The sequence below is a fragment of the Bos indicus genome, chromosome 13, assembly GCF_029378745.1.
Source record: "Bos indicus isolate NIAB-ARS_2022 breed Sahiwal x Tharparkar chromosome 13, NIAB-ARS_B.indTharparkar_mat_pri_1.0, whole genome shotgun sequence".
Lineage (NCBI taxonomy): Eukaryota > Metazoa > Chordata > Mammalia > Artiodactyla > Bovidae > Bos > Bos indicus.
The window spans coordinates 75,248,311-75,267,825 of record NC_091772.1 but is presented as its reverse complement, the minus strand read 5'-3'; the positions used below and the strand labels follow the sequence as shown (position 1 = coordinate 75,267,825).

Here is a 19,515-nt window from a genome sequence, read left to right as displayed (position 1 = left end):
TGAAGAATGGAAATAACAGCATTGTTGGGAGAAGCAATTCTGTGGGCACGAATAGAAGCTACTTAGGAGTATGCCTCACCCTTAGCAAGTGCTCAATAAATGCTAACTGTTCTCATAAGCACTCTCTTTTAAGAGGAGGAAACTGAGACAGAGAGGTGAGGTCACTTGCCCAAGGCCACACAGCTGGGGGGGAGGGTGGTGGCAGCGGGACAGAGCTGTGATCAAAGCCAGGTCCACGTTGGAATAAAGATAGGAAGGGAGCTGAGAGAGGGTCCAGAGCCACTGATGTTGAAAGAGTCGTAGCAGAGGTCCAGTGGTCTCCTGTGGGTTTCCACCCTCTAAGAGTTAGGGACCAGGCTCCTCTGGGGGCACATACTGTTCAGCGGGAGGGAAAGGAGCAGCTGAGCTGAGATCTATCCCCAGCACCACCACCAATGAGCTGCATGGCTTCCCTGAGCCTCAGTTTCCTCTTCTGTGAAATGGGACTAATTCTACCTTCCTGATATCAGGTTTAGTAGTGTTGCTTGTAAAAGACCATTTCTCTCCTCCCACACCTTCCACCAGCTCCTGCCGGCCAGAAGAGGATGAGGCAGCTTGCCCAACCCCCTGGGAGGTGGACCCAGGCAGGGCGGGACAAGGCCCTCAGGAGCACTTGATTAAGGGCAGAAAAGCAGAAGTGACAGGGTTTCCCAAGTCCTGGAGGACGCAATTCCCCCCCACTTCCCCTCCACCTGCCATCGCTGCCTGAGCCCGCCTGCCCACATCTGCTGCTGTTCAGGAAGCATGAGGCCCCCCGGGGGAACGCTTGAACACCTCGTCAGGACCGGGTAGGTCTGGGGACTTTGGACACTGGGGGCCACAGCCAAGAAAACAGTCAACGAGCCTGATGGATATGAGCCTAGGTCTCAAGGTCTGCCGTTCCCTGGCAGTGTGAGCTCGGGAAATCTTCACCTCTGTAAGCCTCACTTTTCTAAGCTGTGAAATGGGAGTAATAATAATGTCTGTGAGACTGTCATGAGAACTGAATGAGAAAATGCATGCTTACTGCTTGCCATCGTGCTTGGCTCAGAGTAAACACCCAGTGAATGGCAGCTGATTCCTTATCCTTTACAACAGTCAATGCACACCGTAGTACACAATATGACTTAGAACCGGTTTTCCGTTCCAATATCATTTAAATTATTAGCTATCATTTTAACAGCTATCATGTTCTGAATATGAATTATACAATAGAAAGCTTAGTCCCAAATTAAAATGCCATCGGGGGCTGGGAAGACCGTAATTCATCATCTCTAACCTCAAGTGGGTCCTCAACGCTGCCCAGCATGTATATAACTTCTCTAGTTCATTTACTCGCTGACTCTCCTGGATAAATATTTTACACCTTCTTGTCCATCTTCAAACTTCCATCATCTCTTCCAGCATTCTCACCCTCAATGCTGATCTGGCTTCCTGCTACCCTGAACAAACAGAAACAAACATGTAACAGTCTACAAATACTTACGGAGCACCCACTATACACCAGACACTATTCTAGGCACTTGGTGTGTATCAGTGATCAAAAGAGACCAAGTCCCTATATTGGTGAAATTGATGCTCTCATGATAGATCATGGCTGACATGGTACTTGCTATGTGCCAGACACAAAATGACCCTGTGAGGTACCACTTAGGTTGTACCATTTTACAGATGAGAAAACTAAGGCATGTAGAAGTTAAGAAACTTATCCAAGGTCACACAGATGGTGAGTGGTGAAGTGGGGATTTGAACCCAAGCAGTCTGGAGGTCACACACTTAACTATTGCTCTGTTCTGTGTGGATCAGATGATGCTGATACATATGCACCTACACCTTGCCTGTCCATTCGTCATCACCTGTACCCATGTTCTCTGCCATCCTACCTACTACTGAGGATGAAAGGCCCCTGCTCCTTTCTAAGACCAGCCCTAGCTTCCATGTCCTGCCACCCACTGAAGGATATTACTCCAGGGACCTGCCCCTTCATCACTGTCTCCACTCTTGATTGGATCCTCCATCTGCCAACATGCTAGACTTTCTCTAACTTAAATGAACTTGGTCCCACATCAGCTACTATAGCATTTCTCAGCACCTTTACTGCACAAATGATCTGAAACCGCCGTCTGCACTTATGTCTCATGTTCTTCTCGGTCCAGTCTTCAAGCTGCCCTTGTCCACATCACCAGTGACCTCCAGGTGCTAAATCCAATGGTCATTGCTCAGTCCTCATCTTTCTTGACCAACCAGCAGCACTTGGCACATTGGATCACCCCCTTCTTCTTGAAACACTCACTGACTTGGCTTCCCAAGCCCCACTTGACCTGGTTCTCAGTATTCTTTGTTCTCATCTCTTCCTCGCCTCCCAGCCCATGAACTCTGGAGTGGCACGAGGGTCTGTCCTCGGCGCTCTCTCCTTCCTGGCTACACACAGTCTTAAAGAATTTCATCTTCCCCATCTTTAAAGACCATCTATCAGTCCATGACTCCCAACTTTCTATCTCCTGCCTGGTCTCTCCTCTGAATTCCAGACTGTGTTTTCAATCACACATGGCAGTTCCGCCAAATGGCTGAATCAGTGTCTCAGTTTCCCCTCTGCCCCCTCCACTCAAGCCTGTTTCAACCACAGGTTTCCCGTCTCAGGAAACATCACCTCAGGGCTTTCAGCTGATCAGACACAGATCTCCCTGCCATGCTGACTCCCCCGTTCTTTCTCTCCCACCCACAGCCAATCAGTCTGCCAGTCCTGTTGGTTCTTCCAACAAAACGTATCCAGAACCCGGCTCTCCTTACTATTCCTCTGTTATCACGCTTCAGAGGAAGCTCTATGAGGTCAGAAATTCTCTTCTGTTTTATTCATTCCTGTTTCTCCAATGAGTAGCACATAGTAACTGCTTAACAAATGTTTGTCAAATGAATAAATAAGAGTATAATAAAGGAGAAATTTTCCTCAGATCAGCTGGTCCACTCTCCCCATCCTCTAAATTATAGAGGAGACACTGAAGTCTATAAAGAAGGAATGTCTGGGGTCACACAGTGAGCTGACCAAAACTATGACATCAAGTGAAATAGCACCTCTCCCTGGGACTCCCTTGATGGCTCAGATGGTAAAGAATCTGCCTGCAATGTGGGAGACCTGGGTTCGATCCCTGAGTCAGGAAGATCCCCTGGAGAAGGGAATGGCTACCCACTTCAGTATTCTTGCCTGGAGAATTCCATAGACAGAGGAGCCTGGTGGGGCTATATACTCCATGGGGTTGCAAAGAACTGGACACGACTGAGTGACTAACACACCCAGAATCTCTCCCTATTTCTCTCTTGTGAATTTTCTCTTTTATCTGTGCTTCTCTCCCCATGACTCTTTCATTCCCCTGCACCAGTTGCCCTCACAAGACATAAACAGCCCAGATACACATCCTCAGTAATCTGGGTTCTTTTCCTGATAACTCAGTGAGAATAGTCCTGGGGAAGGCTCTGATTGGCTCAGCTTGGGTCATGTGGGTTTGGGGTGGGTTACTCTGATTGGCCCACCAGTTGGGAGGTGTGCCCACCTCTGTAGCTAAGGGGGTGGAGCCTGTTAACAGTTGAAGAGTTTTTAAGACAAGGACCCCTGGGGAAACAGGCAACCCTCCAACCCTCCTGATAGAGGTTCCCCCGACTTACCTTTATGCAGGTGGAGATATTGGTACCTGGGGCTCCGCAAGGCCCTTGCCCTGCTGCAGGCCACCTGGATTACCTACTCCCAGCCCGTCCCAGCCAGTTGTGGCCAGCTGCTGACCCAGATCCTCCTGTGTGGTTCCCTGGCCCTTGCTGCCGCGAGTCTGACCTACTGCTGGCTGGCGTCCTCGCTGCTTTATCCTCTCGGGCCCTCGGCCGTGGTGGCCACTGTCTGCGGCCTCCTGGCCTTCCTGGGGCTGGTCCTGGTGCCCCCCGCCCGCTGCCTGTTTGCGCTCAGTGTGCCCACGCTGGGCACAGAGCAGGGCCGCCGGCTTCTCCTGTCCTGGAGCACCGCCACCCTGACCATCGCCGTGGTGCCCAACATCCTGGCCAACCTGCGTGCCACTGGGCAGGTGCTGAGGTGCGTCACGGAGGGCTCCTTGGAGAGTCTGCTCAACACCACTCACTGGCTGCAGACAGCATCCCAGGCCCTGAACCCTGACGGCCAGGCGGGCAGCCAAGGCCTGACGCTCCAGGCCCATGGCGACAGTGCTGCTGCCTTCCGGCTCCACGTGCTCAGGGTCACCCAGCAGGTCCTGGAGGACTTCTCTGGCCTGGAGTCCTCGGCCCGGGTGGTAGCACTGGGGACCCAGAGGGTGGTCACTGGGCTCTTTATGCTGGGCCTCCTGCTGGACTCGGCCTGGTACCTCTACCGCTACCTGACCGACCTGCGGTTTGATAACATCTATGCCACCCGGCAGCTGACTCAGCGGCTGGCAGAGGTCGGGGCCACCCACCTGACGGCCTCCCCTCCAGCCTGGCTGCTCTGGGCAGCCCAGCCGAGGCTGTCCCAGGCGGAACTGCTGAGTTGTCTGGTGAGGCTGGGGCTGTTCACCCTGCTCCTGATGGCCATGGCGGTGACGGTGGCCATGGATTACGTGGCCTTCCTCCTGGCGCAGGCAGCCGTGGACTGGGCTCGGGAGCTGCCCGCTGTGCCCGTCACGCTCACCATCAAATACAATGTAAGTGTTGTGACCGGAAGGTTTGAACAGAGTCATTTCCTTGAGGGAAACGATTGCTGCTGTTGTTTAGTCGTTCAGTCGTGTCGGACTGTTTGCGACCCTGTGGATTGTAGCACCCGCCCCCCCAGGCTCCTCTGTCTATGGGATTCTCCAGGCAAGAATACTGTAGTGGGTTGCCATTTCCTTCTCCAGGGGATCTTCCTGACCCAGGGATTGAACCTGCATCTCCTGCATTGCAGACAGACTCTTTACCATCTGAGCCATCAGGGAAGCCTAAGGGAAAGGATAGGGTTTGTTAAACCCTTGACTCATAATGGAATTTTACTTGCCCGCAGGTCTTTGTCCTTGGGTAAGCATGAGATCCAGAGGCTTTGGCAGATGAACGCGTTTAATTCTCAGGACAGACTAAAGCAGTGGGTTCTGTTTTTACCCCTATCACTCTGGATACTGATACCCAGAGACATTCACAATAACTTGCCCCCCAGAGTCACTCCTCACATGTGACAGCATGTCCCAGCCTCATTTTTCTCATGTGTACAAACTGGATCAGTCCTCCTTACCCTACAAGATTACCATGAGCCTTAAAAAGTGGTGGTCTCTGCAAGTATCTAGTAGGCTCCATGCCACATAGGAGATGTTTAATAAATAGTGGCTATTATTAATAGCTCACATCTATAGATAATAGACTAGAGGTGACCTTACCAATGGTCAAGATCAGGAGTCCACCAACAATAGCCACAGGCCAATTCTGCCAGCTTGCTGTGTTTGTAAATTGAGTTTTATTGGACTCAAATTAGCCATGTACATGTATTGTCTATGCCTGCTCTACGAAGTTGAGTATCTGCAAGAGGGATTGTATGACCTGCCAAGCCTGAAATATTTACTATTTTAATAGTGATATATAAAATACCATCTATTTACTATTGGAAAAATTTACTATCTCATCTAGTTTTGTGATTTTTAACCTTCTTTGGCCACAATCCTTTTCTTTTTAATGGTAAGATCTCACACAGAAGTCCATTGTGTAAAACATGCCAAAGTATCAGACTCTGAGCTAAGAATATTTGTAGTTAATATTTATTGAGTACTTATTCTGCATGGGTTTCCCAGGTGGCACTCGTGGTAAAGAACCCACTTGCCAATGCAGGAAACGTAAGAGATGTGAGTTTGTTCCCTGGGTCGGGAAGATCCCCTGGAGGAGGGCACAGCAACCCACTCCAGTATTCTTGCCTGGAAAATTCCATGGACAGAGGATTCTGGTGGGCTACAGTCCACAGGGTCGCAAAAGAATCAGACATGACTGAGCATGCACATACGTATTAATAGAAGCAGGACATCGGGACCCACCCTAGCTGGGACCGATCCCTCGATGGGCTGCATGTAACTCTCAATGTGACCTTAGGTTTCCATCTTTTAAATGAGGCTCTTGATAGAATCAACCTCATACAACTGTGTTTATTTGATGGATTAGAACGTCTGAAGTATTCACTAAAGGCTCAGAGGAGAGAAAAATGCCTGTAGGCATGAATTGGCTTTCTCTAAAGCATTCTCTGCAGAGTAATAATAATAAAAAAATAGCATTTGGCCGGTGCTTTTCATTCAGCAAAAAGCCTGTTTCTGATTCCTGATCTCATTCGGCCCTCCTCAAGCTCAGGAAGTAGGGGTTACTTCCGCGCCCACTTTGCAGACATGCGGGCAGGGAAAGTTGGACCGGTCCAGCCCAGAAGCATCTGTTTGTGGGGGAGGGGATGGCCGGGGTGTCTGCTGACTTGACCTTTCCCTCCTTTCTGAAGGCTGCGTACACCATCCTGGGCTTCCTCCCCTTCCTCTTCAACCGGCCACCTCTGGAGAACCCCTACCTCTCTGCCCACAACTCCTTCCAGTGGGAGCTGCGCTTCACTGCCCCAGGCTGCCCGCTGCTGCCCGCCCAGCGCCCGCACACAGCCGCGCCCCTGGCTGCAGGCGCCTTGCAGCTCGCGGCTTGCTCCACGGTCCTCCTGGAGACCTACGCCCGCCGCTTGCGGCACAGCATCGCCGCCTCCTTCTTCAGGACCCAGGAGGCCAAGAGGGTCTGCCACCTTCATGCCCGCCTCCAGCGAAGATACGACAGGCACCGAGGCCAGCCGGCGCAGCCGCAAGACACTTCCTCCTGCTCCTGACCCCCAGGACGGGCAGCTAGAGCTCAGCACAGGTAGACAGACCTGCTGGACGCCTGGAAGGACACGGAGCAGTGAGACTGAGGGGAAAGAGCTTTGGCATCACCCAGACCTGAGTTGTAACCTTGGTCCCTCTGCTGCCTCCCTGTGTAACCTTGGGTAGATTGCTTCCCCTCGCTGAGCCTTGGTTTCTGAAACTGAATAAGGACTGCATAGCAACAATTAATGTGACCTGCTTTGCACATGGAAATGTAGTAAGGATGGAATGAGACGGTGGGCAGCAAAGGCCTGGATAAACAGAAAAGGATAATGCACAGTGTGGACAAGCTTCCTCTGGGCAAGTCAGGGGGCATCCGTCCAGGTTGCTGTCCCCCGTAGTTGGAGACTCTGCACCCTGATTATGTCTGAAATGCCCCTGAAACTTATCTGTATGTTCCTGAATCCTCTGGACTTATTTATAGTCATTAAAATTTTCTCAGTTTTATAAATACATTGTATTTATTAAACTCTAAATTAGATTGTTATTCCTTTCCTTCCAGTTCCTTCAGGGGTTTCCAACCTAGGGTTGCCAAGTTTTGCAAATAAATGTACAGGATACCTGGTTCAATTTGAATTTTGGATAAACACCAAAACAGGTTTTGTATAAGTACATCCTGAAGATACTTACATGAGACCCATATTTGTTGTTTATCTGAAATTCAAATTGATGGGTAATTGTAGTTCATGGCCACTTCATCCCTATCGAAATTATAATACCGTCGCAACTCCTTACCCTGTGGGCTTGGTACTCCCTGTCTTTCCCTCTAGGTTATTTTCTGCCCTTCTCTCACCTGCTCTCTTTCCCAGGCATCTGACCTTTAGTGATTCTGTCATTCCCTTGACTTCTGACCTCTGGTTGGGCTCAGCCAACAGCATGTGCTGGCAGGAGGTCTAACGTGGGAGCGGGGAGAGAGGTCAGGATGTTAGTCCGGGAGACCTCCTGGCAGAGGCCCATGTTCCCGCTCTGGGTGACCCCTGTCCCGTGGCTGCAGCTCCTGTGGTGTTCCCAGAGGTACCAGTCTACCAGGTACAGGTCTGTGGGGGCGTCCCCATCCTTCCCTTCACCAAGTCCCCGCCTCTCTGTGTCTTCATTAAACTCTCCTAAGTTATCCCTTTGAGATCTCTTTCCTGCCTGGGTTACAAATTCTTAACCGAGTCAGGCTCTCCCTCGCTTGTATGGGCTTAAGCTCCCCAGAGGCTGGCTTGCACCTCAGGGTGATGCTCTTGCTATTCCCACATCCTGGAACACTTTTCCTTCAAACACGGCCGGCTTCTTTGCATCACTGGGACATTAGCTCAAATATCACCTCCTCAGAGAAGCCTTCCCTGACTATTCTACCTAAAACTGTCCCATCCCACCTATCACAGGAGTTCTCCTCTATCACAGGAGTCAGCAAGCTCCAATCTGTGGGCCAGATCAGGCTTGTTTCCATGAATAGGTTTTCTTGGACTTTTGATACACTTATTTAAGTAGTCTCTGACTTCCTTTGCTATGATGGGAAATATGAGTAGTTCAGACATGGTGTAGGAAATCAAATATTTATCATCTGGCTCTTTAAATAAAATGGTTGCTGACCCCTAATCTTTCATATCAAATTGTTCCATCATCTTTATACATAACTCTACCAATATCCTTTATTGTCTTACATACGCATTTGTATATTTAGCTCTCTCCTTTGTTTGTTTACTTGCTGGTGTGTTTCATGACATGCGCACAAGCATGCAAACTCCATGCTATCTGTCTGGTCTTCCACAGTTTTCCTAGCATCTCAAGCAGAAGCTGAGCAAGGGCTCAGTAACGATTACCTAAACAGCCAGATACCTGGTGGTAGAATGTTTTAAAATACTTGCTTATTCACTTATTTGGCTGCACTGGGTCTTAGGTGCATGCGGGATCTTTAGTTGAGGTATGTGGGAGCTAGTTCCCTGCAGCGATCGAAGCTGGGCCACCCGCCTTGGGAGCTCGGAGTCTTAGCCACTGGACCACCAGGGAAGTCCCAGGAGGTAGAATTGCATTCTCTCTGGTCTCAGCTCCTTCCTGAAGATCTGGGGCTTGCAGGAGGGGATGGTCAGGCTCTGGAAGCAGGCTGAGTTTGTGGCCAAAGGGGAAGATGCTAAGCAGTAAGAGCACATCCCAAGCCAAGTGTTTCCACTTGAACAGCCAGTATGTTTGGGAGAATCGCCTCAGACTCCAGCCATCAGCTTTGCATGCCAAGGCCAGCTCCCTCAGGACCAAGCATGTGGTAGACAGAATAACGCCCCCCAAAGCGGTCCATGCCCTAATCCTCAAAACTTGTGAGTATGTTACCTGACATGGCCAAAGGGGTTTTGCAGATGTGACTGTCAAGGGTCTTGAAATGGGGAGATTATCCTGAAATATCGTGTGCGGGGGAAGGCAATGTCATCACAATGTCCTCATAAGAGGGAGAAGGAAGGAGAGAGTCGAAAAGAGGGGACATGATGACCAGAGCAGAGGTTTGGGTGATTTTGTTGTGAGGAAGGAGCCGTGAACCAAGGAGTGTGGGCAGCCTCTGGTCCCAAGCTGGCAGAGTAGGAGAAAGCAGGGCTGTGGGGTCCCCAGGGCCAAGCACTCCTCTCTCCCCTGATGCCCTCTGCTCCCCTCCAAATTCTGGCTAGAGTGGATCTGGGGGGCACATAAATCCTGATTAAGTATCATAAAGCCATGAGTTGTCTTTTGTTGTTGTTTATAACAATAGCAATTTAAAAAACAAAATAGGAGTTTGCAATCTTCTCATCCTAAACATCTTCTCACTCCTAAACATCGAAAAAAAGTTTTCTGAGTCAGTTTCTAGGTCTTCCTTTGTGTGCAATCTGAGTAATGGGTAGATAAGGTCACGTACACACTCCTGTATTCAAAGTGGATAACCAACCAGAACCTATTGTATAGCACGTGGAACTCTATTCAGTGTTATGTGCCAACCTGGATGGGAGTTGGGTGTGGTTACATGTATATGCCTGACTTCAAAGCTGGCTTAAAACTCAACATTCCAAAAACTAAGATCATGGCATCCCCTCATAGCAAATAGATGGAAAAACAATGGAAACAGTGAGAGACTTTATTTTCTTGGGCTCCTAATCACTGCAGATGATGACTGCAGCCATGAAATTAAAAGATGCTTGCTCCTTCGAAGAAAAACTATGACCAACCTAGACAGCATATTAAAAAACAGAGACATTACTTCGTGAACAAAGGTCTGTCTAGTCAAAGCTATGGTTTTTCCAGTGGTCATGTATGGATGTGAGAGTTGGACCATAAACAAAGCTGAGCACTGAAGCATTGATGTTTTTGAACTGTGGTGTTGGAGAAGACTCTTGAGTGTTTCTTGGACTGCAAGGAGATCAAACCAGTCAGTCGTAAAGGAAATCAGTCCTGAATATTCATCGGAAGGACTGATGCTGAGGCTGAAACTCCAATACTTTGGCCACCTGATGTGAAGAACTGACTCATTGGAAAAGACCCTGATGGAAAGAGTGAAGGCAGGAAGAGAAGGGGACTACAGAGGATGAGATGGTTGGATGGCATTACCAACTCGATGGACATGAGTTTGAGTGTACTCTGGGAGTTGGTGATGGACAGGGAGGCCTGGTGTGCTGCACTCCGTGGGGTTGCAAAGAGTCAGACATGAATTGAACTGATTCCCTAATACAAAATTAAAAGTTTGAAGTTTGGAAAAAAAAGAAATACGAAACTAATTTGATCTAATTTGAAAAGAACTAATGTGACCTGAACTGGGTGCCCTCTCAATTAGGGTTTGATTACAGATTAAAGAAAATTCCTTAGATATTTTAAGCCAGGAGATATTTAACACAGGGAATGAGTCCTTGCAAAAGTTGGAAGTACTAGAGGAAAGGACTTCCAGGAATGAGGGTCCAGGGCTGCCTTAATCAGGGAACTTGGCTCTGGGATAATCAGTAAGGTAAGAAATCAGGAAGCACAGTTCAAACTGCTGGCTCTCAGGATGCACTCTCTTAGCTGTGTCCACGGATGAGAAAGATGCCTCTGTAACCAGAGCCAGGCTGCATGTGGGAGACTTGCCCCTCAAAAACATGGATGCCTAAGCTTGGCCTTTCAACTCCCAAAATACTAGTCCCCTAATACTGAGATCCCTGCACCTCCAGCAGGGCTACCACAGGAGCACCTCTAGGGCAAGTTGTCCATAGCACGGGCCACATGAATAATGCATCCCCAGGTGAAGGGCTGAGCATCCCTACCTTGCATGGCTGTACACAGTGATCGGACTTTCAGGACACTGCTTACCAACAGAAATAGAAGCAACGAAACTGCAACTCTACTTTTACTTCAAAAATTGCACGTGTATGCTATATCGCCTGAGCAGTGTCTGATTCTGTGCAACCGCATGGACTCTGACCCAGCAGGCTCCTCTGTCTGTGGGATTCTCCAGGCAAGAATACTGGAGTGGGTTGCTATGCCCTCCTCCAGAGGATCTTCCTGACTCAAGGATCAAACCCGTGTCTCTTACATCTCCTGCATTGGCAGGTGGGTTCTTTACCGCTAGCGAGAGAACCCCAATCACACTTGAATCAAGGGAGGCTGGGGAACAGATTTCAGTTTTCCAAGGACTGAAAAATTATACTTCGAGAAGACATGCCAAAATAATGACTTTGAAACTTTTTTGACCTCAGCCCACACAGGAAATACCTGTTTCTTTGCAACTACACACGCATGCACGCACACATACACACACACACACACACACTGGCTTCCCCAGTGGCTCAGTGGTAAAGAAACCACCTGCAATGCAGGAGACCCGGGTTCAGATCTCTGGATGGGGAAGATCCCCTGGAGAAGGGAATGGCAACCCACTCCAGTACTCTTGCCTGGAGAATCCCATGCACAGAGGAGCCTGGTGGGCTACAGTCCATGGGATCACAAAAGGTTGAACATGACTGAAGCAACTGAGCATGCACGCGTGCACACATGCACACACACACACACACACACAAACTGAAATAAAAATTTAATGAAAAACAGTTTTTTAATTATTTATTCATTTGTCTGTCTTGTCGGGCCTGAGTTGCGGCGTGTGGGATCTTCCTTGTGTTATTCGGGGTCTTTGGTTGTGGCACGTGGACTCATTCATCTCTCGCAGGCTCCAGAGTGCGCAGCCTCAGTACTTGCCCCATGTAGGCATGGTGGCTCCCCAGCACGTGGGATCTTAGTTTCCTGACCAGGGATCAAACCTGGACCCCCAGGGAAGACCCCACGTTTAGTCTTAGTTTGTGCAATGCACTTTGATGTTCTCTATCCTGTCCTAATCTGTCCCAGTCCATGTAATCATGTCTGATTCTGTTCTATTCTAGCGCAGTCTATCTATTCCATTCTGGTCTCCTCTACTCCACTGAATGCTACGGGTTAAGGTTTTACCCAATTGAAAACCCGTTGAAAAGGAGGGTTGATTGGATATTAGGAAGAAGAGTGGATTGGGTATCATATTTGCCCTAGAGATGGATACTTTTGAGATGGGAGGCGGGCAGGTTAGAAATAAGAGGGAAAGAGAAAATATTAATAACGTTGCTGCCTGGAGGATGAAATACTGAGACACAGAGATGAGAAAAGGGGGTTTTGTGGTGTATTACCCGCCTTGGGGTTTTCTCCAGAAATGCCACTAAAAATAAACTTACTTTCCCTTTCACTCTACGTTGCTACCAAAGTGTTTATCTGAATGCCAGGACTCAAGGCGAGCCCAGTGAGCCGGGTTCCCTGCAGTCACATGTCATTACAGGAGGAGGACACACAGGTGGAGCTACAAGCCAGCGCCTCTGATCCGTCCTTTAACGGAACTGACATGCAAAAGCACATCCCGGTGGTTGGGTTTTCACAAGGATGGAGAACAGAAATCCTGCCATCCGCCCCTTCCACCCCCACGCCCTCAGCTCTGGGGTATTTTTCGGCTGTGAGTCAGCAATTGCACTGAGCTGGCCATGCTCCAGCCACTCTTCCACCCACTCCCCAAAGGTGTTTGTCCTCATCCCCGAGAAGCACACTGGTCTCCCACAACAGCCAGCCCCCATCACATCCGTTCTCACAAAGCTGCCTTGTCATTTGCGTGGGCAGTGACTCACCCACACATTTTTTAAAAATTTCCCAAGTGTTACATGAACTTTTGCCCCTATAAAAATGAGTGCATTACAGATAATAATAGCTCCATTTGCTGGGTGCTTGCAATGTGTGGGGAGTTTGCTAGTAAATGCTTAACAACTGGTTCTTTAAGAAAAAAAAAAAAAAAGCCCTCATATACAGTGTTTGCTGATTTCCATGGTGTAAATATTCCTCCTCGAAGAGGACTTAGGAAGAGATGACTGCAACTAGCTCTCATGAGCTGGCTCCAGCACGCCATCAGATGTGCCCCAAACTCTATAAAAACGCCCATGTACATCATCTGGATTAAACCTCACAGAAGTGTATGAGATCAATGGTATTGTTAACTTTTTTTAGAGGCAAAGAAATTGAGATTCAGAGAGGTTAACTGTTTTCCCCAAAGTCACACATCTAACAAACAGCAGAGTCCAGATTCAACCACTTAGTTAGTAGCTGCATGACACTGAACAAATCACTGTCTTTCTGTATGCCGTTTTCCCTCTCTTTCAGTGGGGCTAACAGAACTTTCCTCCTATCCATGTGAGACACACATGGAAAGAAGCGTCTGGCCCAGTTGAATAGACGGAATTCACCAACATTTCATGTGCTGTGTGCTGTACTGTGATAAGTTGCTTCTGTCCTGTCTGACTCTTTGTGACCCTATGGACTGTAGCCCACCAGGCTCCTCTGTTCATGGGATCCTCCAGGCAAGAATACTGGAGAGGGTTGCCCTGCCCTCCTCCAGGGGATCTGCCCAACCCAGGGATCAAATCACAATCATATCACTTACATCACCTGCACTGGCCAGCAAGTTCTTTACCACTAGCACCACCTGAGATGCCCAACATTTCTTCCATTTACTCAACAATTATTTATTGGACAACTCTGTACATTAAGCCCTGTGCTGAGGTCAGTGGTAAAAGGGACGCACGAAGCTCCTTATGGAACTTACATCCTAGATGAAAGACTGGCAACAAACAAGGAAATAAATTAGCATGATAATTTCACCTGGAGACTTGGGTCACAAAGAGGGTGGTGAGCAATCTTAGATGGGGTGGCCAGGGAGAGCCTCTCTAAGGAGATAGCTTTTGAGTTGAGGCCTGAAGGATAAGCAGGAGCCAGACCTGCAAAGAGAAAGGGAAAGGACATTCCAGACAGGAAAAGCTGCAAGTGCAAAGGCCGTGAAGTGGGGACAAGTTTGATGTTTCTGAAGGACAGAAATGATGAGAAGGAGGTTGTCAGATCACTTGTCTGAGGCTCAGCTCCTTTCAGGACACCCACCGGGCTCCCTGCTGGGTGCCCAGCCCAAAAGGACGGAGCAGAGTGAAGGCCAGTTCCAGCCCTCCTGACACTCCCACACTTTACCTCGGGAGCCCCTTCCTCTTTGGCCTAGAGACTGGAAAACACAGGGCTGGAACCTCCTTCTGTCTTCTATCCCAAGAGCCCTGTGACATGAGCAAAGGGACCATTGTCATCCTCAGTCTACAGATGAGAAGCCTGAGGTTCAGAGAGGATTATGTGATTTTTCCCAGAGTCACAAATGTGAATGTTGACCTTTCTCCTACCCTGACTTCAAAGCAAGTCAGATGGGGGAGGCAGTGCTAATTTCCCTTGACTGAGGTGGTGGAGAGAGCCCTGGGGTCTCCAGCCGGAGATGCTGAATGGTCCAGGGACTTGGAAAGCTGGCAGCAGCCAACGCCCTCTGCTGGCTGCCCCAGGACCATCCTCGGGATTAGCGCCGGGAGGAAAAGGTACCAGGTAAGGCCAACGACTCTGCTGCCCCACCTCACTACTGCTGCTGCTAAATCGCTTCAGTCATGTCCAACTCTGTGCGACCCCATAGACGGCAGCCCACCAGGCTCCCCCGTCCCTGGGATTCTCCAGGCAAGAACACTGGAGTGGGTTGCCATTTCCTTCTCCAATGCATGAAAGTGAAAAGTGAAAGTGAAGTCACTCAGTCGTGTCCGACTCTTTGCGACCCCACGGGCTGCAGCCCACCAGGCTCCTCCGTCCATGGGATTTTCCAGGCAAGAGTACTGGAGTGGGGTGCCATTGCCTTCTCCGTGCCCACCTGGAAATGCCAAGGTGATCCTAGACATGAGTTCAAGTACTGGGTTCCAATCTCGGGTCAAGGACTGGGCGACTCTGCAGCATCAGCTCTCAGGGGCTCTTGTCTCTTCCCTGTTGATCTGAAGGAAGCCAAGGAGGGTGGGAGCAGTCTGTGAAACACCAAGACCACCTACCTGTGCTCAGGTCTCAGATCAGAGGTTCTTCATGCAGCAATAAACAGGAGCGAGAGGAAGAAGGCTCCCTCTTGTAACACCATCACCACCATCGGACCGCAGATGCCCTGGTGTGTCCCTCCCATGACTCTCCTAGAGTCTTCCCTCCCCCCTTCCCTGTCTCTCTCCCCTCCACTCTCTCCCTGTCTCTCTCCCCTCCCGTCTCTCCCTCTCTCTTTCTCTGCCCGACCCCTCCCTTCCACTAGAGCTGGTTATATAAGAATATAACCTCCCCAGAGCTCCCCCCACCAGCAAGATTGCTTCATGATTCATTAACTAGAATTAGTCTCTTGCTTCTTTCCACCCTGAGCACTAGGAGGGGAGATGGGACTAGCAAGACTGGCTGAAATGTTTTTCAAAAAGATGAGTCACAAAACGTGGATCAGGAACCAAATTAACAGATGGCAACCAGTCTTTCTAAAAAATAGAATAGAAAATACCAGCACACGTTGCTCATAGTAAGCCCAAGCATAATTTTGTAAAAATCGTTTCAGCTCGTGTGTGTGTGAGTGTAAGGTATACTGAGATACTATACAAAATTTATTTTCTGTGGATACTGAGTGAAAAGAAAACTAGTAACTTAGAATTGTTTGGGATAGAATTGATGATGGACAAATAGAATGACCAGGAACTCTGCTTAAATGTCACTTTCTTGGGCATGCATTACCGTGACTTCCCTGATGGTCTAGTGACCAGGACTCTGTGCTTCCAATGCAGGGGGTGAGGGTTCAGTCACTGGTTGTGGAACTGAGATCCCACTTGTACACCGTGTGGTCACAACCTAAAAGAAAAAGAAAAAAAACTACGGCTCTCCAACTCACACTGCTGTAGTATCTTCAAAACTCTTCTGACAAGTGTAATTATCTATTTGCTTACTGTCTTCCTCCCTTACTACACTATAAGGGCTAGGGAGCCAGGGACTGAGTCTTCTGTGTTCACAGTGGCCCCCTAACTGAAATGCCTTCAAAAGGGCAGGGTCTGGTGGAAGGTTTAGAACCAGATAGATCTGGTTCCAACACCTACTTTATCTCTACTGTCAATTAACACCAAGTAGATCACTTCATCTCTCTAAAACCCTGTTTCCACATCTGTTAAATGGGAGCAATCAAGCCACTTTGCCTAATTCTAAGTTGACTATTCATAACGACAACCCAGCTCAGTCCCTAACACAACAGAAGACCATCGGTGCACATGTGTAAAATTACTGAATGGGTTTCCCTTCCCACTTTGATAGTCTTTGCTTTCTGATAATTGAGGACAGTTTGATTCACTTGTGTTCTGTTATCATTATCTAACAACCACCCATGTTATAAAGCTCATGGATTGTGTGTCAGAAATTTGAACAGGGCAGAGTGGAAATCTAATAATACTTGTCCCATAGGACACAGAGAGTATAGAATTACATATTTGTAAAGCACACAGAGCATCGCCAGGCAATACCCAGTGTTTCATACACATTAGTCATCATTTGTGATAAAGACTGAAAATGGGGACAATGGAATCTTGGCTGGTGCTCCCAGAATACTCCCCTGGCAAGTTCCCTCTCATTCTTTCTTTGTCCATTTATCAGATTTGTAGACAGAGCAAGCTCTTCAGAGAAGAAGGGGAGGAAGAAGGGGGAGGAGAGGGATAGAGCGATAGATAGATGGATGATAGATAGATGGATAGACAGAGATAGAACTGTAACTACCCATATATTCGCCCCTTGCCACAGTCAAGCACAGCTAAGTGTTTCACATGGATTTTCCCCACATCAATCATGTGAGCTTCCCAAAGACACTCCGAAATGGGTTCTATCATTATTATTCCATTTCACAGATGAACAAATACTTTTTAGAGCGCATAATCGACGGATCGTCAGGGCAACAACTGTCAGCATCTGCGAGGTGCAGGCAGGAAGCTAGGCTCCCTGGAAGCAGCCTCTATGCCTCTTATGAAGCTTAGTGTGGTCCCACCTTCAAGGAGCTTCCTCTAATGAAGAGGCAAGTCCTTTCATTCATTCAACTACCCTTAAGCATCTTTTCGGCAGCAGGAACAGAGCTTAAGATTCCTAACAGGTTTGTGCCCTGTGAGTGGTACCGTCTAGACGGGAGAGATTCTTGTGGGGCGGGGCACCCTCCAAGAATGTACAGGTCAGCTTCAGGAGGAAGGAAAGAAAATTGGGAAAAGTAAGCAAGAGAATGAAATGGCAACCTACTCCAGTACTCTTGCCTGGAAAATTCCATGAATGCAGGAGCCTGGTAGGCTACAGTCCATGGGATCGCCAAGAGTTGGACACGACTGAGCAACTTCACTGGTTCACAAGCAAGAGAAAGTGAAAAGGTGACAAGGAGATGAGACGTTTAGGAGGAGACAGGAGCAGCCCAAGCCCAGAGGAGCAAGTAGCTTTCCTTTCCCGCAGCTCTGGGTCTCTGATCCCCATTTGTCAGGATTAGGGCTGAGGTTTCCGCCAGGGAGAGCAGGATAGGATCCCGGAACTGTGTTGGGAAGCCAGCGGGTCTCCGACTCCTCCCCTACCCCGCCGCCCACCTCCAGGTCCAGAGGAGATGCTCCCGTAGAGAAAGAAGGGAGGAAGCAAAGCCCAGGGTAGGGACGCGCGAGCTGGGCGCACTGCTAGTTTTTCAACTTCCGTTCCCCACCGCACCCTGCGTCCTCCATCTGACCTCGTGCGGTGCCAGGAGCTGGTGGAAAGAACTGGTGCCGGGCTGGGGCAACCGGAATGAGCCAAGTGGCATCAGTGGAGAGGACAAGGGAACAGTAGAGGAGCCTGCCTGCGGGGGTCGTGCAGAGCCGAGAGAAGAGGTTAGAAAGGCAAAGGATCGTCAGTCCGCGCACCGAGCTTCATCGACTGGATCCCCGAGACTAGAGTCCTGAGCCTCCAGAACTGGAGAGGAAAGGTAAGAACTGAGCGCTCCAGCAGCTGGTCCTGAAGGAAGCGGCATTCGGGTGCCCGGTCCCCTGCTAGAGCGCGACCCTACAATCCAGAATGCTCTGCTGCAGTCAACCCCACCCCGGGAGCGATCGCGCCAACTGGGCAGCACAAGCCTAATTCCTGATGCCTCCGAGTTTCCAGCGTCACAGTGGCAGTGAGACCCTGCCTGGAGTTGGAAAAACCAGTTAAGCTGGAGACAGCAGCGAGACCCGCCCCTCCTCCCCGGGACGCGCAGCTTCCTTCAGGGAGATTCTCCCAGGACACCTTTGCACCTGGGAGTCGTTCCCAACTCGCTGCTGCCTTCGCGGGGCAGCGCGGACCGAGGCACATGGAGAAGCCCGCCGAGCACTCTGAGAGCGCAAACTCCTCCGGACCGGGCTTCATGCCCCGCCCCCCACTGACTGTCCAGGCAGTGACCTTGACCCTGGTGCCCCTCGTGTGCGCCGTGGGTGTGGCGGGGAATGCCATGGTGGTCCTGGTGGTGGTCCGGAGCCGCCACATGGTCACGTCCACCAACTGTTACCTGGTGAGCCTGGCCACCGCGGACTTGCTGGTGCTCCTGGCGGCTGGAGTGCCCGCTGTGACCGAGGCGGCCTCCGCCCAGGTTTGGATCTTCGGCCACGCCGGCTGCCTGGGCATCACCTACCTGCAGTACGTGGGCATCAACGCGTCCACGGGCTCCATCACCGCGTTCACAATGGAGCGCTACCTCGCCATCTGCCGCCCTCTGAGCGCCCAGGCTCTGTGTACGGCGGCGCGCGCCAAGCGCATCGCGGCGCTGGTGTGGCTGGGCACCGGCGCCTACCGCGTGCTCTGGCTCTTCCTGGTGGACACGCGCGAGACCGCGTACGCCGACGGCGTGCAGGTGCAGTGCGGCTACCGTGTGTCGCGCTCTCTTTACCTGCCTGTCTACTTCCTGGACTTCACGCTCTTCTACGCGCTGCCCCTCGGCTTGGCCACCGTGTGCTACGCGCTAATAGCGCGCGTCCTCTTCGCGGGGCCGCTGCCTCCTGGCGACTCCGGACGGTCGGGCTCTGTGCACCAGGGCGGCCCCGCTGGCCAAGGGCGCTTGTCTTCCAACAGCAGGAGAGGTGCCTTCCATTCCCGGAAGCAGGTAGGGCCCTCCTCCCCGGCTCTTTCAGACTCCTGTACTGAGCCTGCAGCAGATTGGTGGATGGCACCTTGGGCTGTTCTGGAGTCAAAAATGTAGTGAACGGATTAGTGGCTCAGTCGTGTCTGATTTTGCGACCCCGTGGACTGTAACCCACCAGGCGCCTCTGTCCAAATTCTT

At 50.1% G+C, this 19,515-nt stretch overlaps 2 protein-coding genes and 1 long non-coding RNA gene across 5 annotated transcripts in view; 2 read left to right on the top strand and 1 right to left on the bottom strand.

The window, feature by feature from the left end:
* Positions 1 to 783: 783 nt before the first annotated feature.
* Positions 784 to 7,374, top strand: OCSTAMP (osteoclast stimulatory transmembrane protein). The gene is made up of 3 exons (XM_019972825.2): positions 784 to 827; positions 3,689 to 4,694; positions 6,488 to 7,374. The coding sequence occupies exons 1-3, from the start codon at positions 784 to 786 to the stop codon at positions 6,851 to 6,853; spliced, it is 1,416 nt and encodes a 471-aa protein (XP_019828384.2). The 3' UTR covers positions 6,854 to 7,374.
* A 4,556-nt stretch (positions 7,375 to 11,930) lies between these two features.
* LOC139186606 (uncharacterized) lies at positions 11,931 to 19,083 on the bottom strand. Of its 2 annotated transcripts, XR_011570250.1 has the most exons (6): positions 18,871 to 19,083; positions 15,960 to 16,073; positions 15,082 to 15,199; positions 14,376 to 14,455; positions 14,019 to 14,134; positions 11,931 to 12,112 (listed from the first exon to the last, which is right to left on the bottom strand). It is a non-coding gene; the product is annotated as an uncharacterized lncRNA (long non-coding RNA). The 2 variants fall into 2 exon arrangements; XR_011570249.1 differs by having other exon boundaries at positions 14,376 to 15,199.
* LOC109567803 (thyrotropin-releasing hormone receptor-like) overlaps positions 17,951 to 19,515 on the top strand; it is a 56,349-nt gene continuing 54,784 nt past the window's right edge. For both annotated transcript variants that reach the window (XR_011570248.1, XM_070801804.1), the window contains exon 1: positions 17,951 to 19,338. Coding sequence is in view for 1 of the 2 variants with exons in the window: in XM_070801804.1 (XP_070657905.1) it covers positions 18,553 to 19,338 (786 nt within the window). In the remaining variant the exon portion in view is untranslated. The remainder of the gene's footprint in view (positions 19,339 to 19,515) is intronic.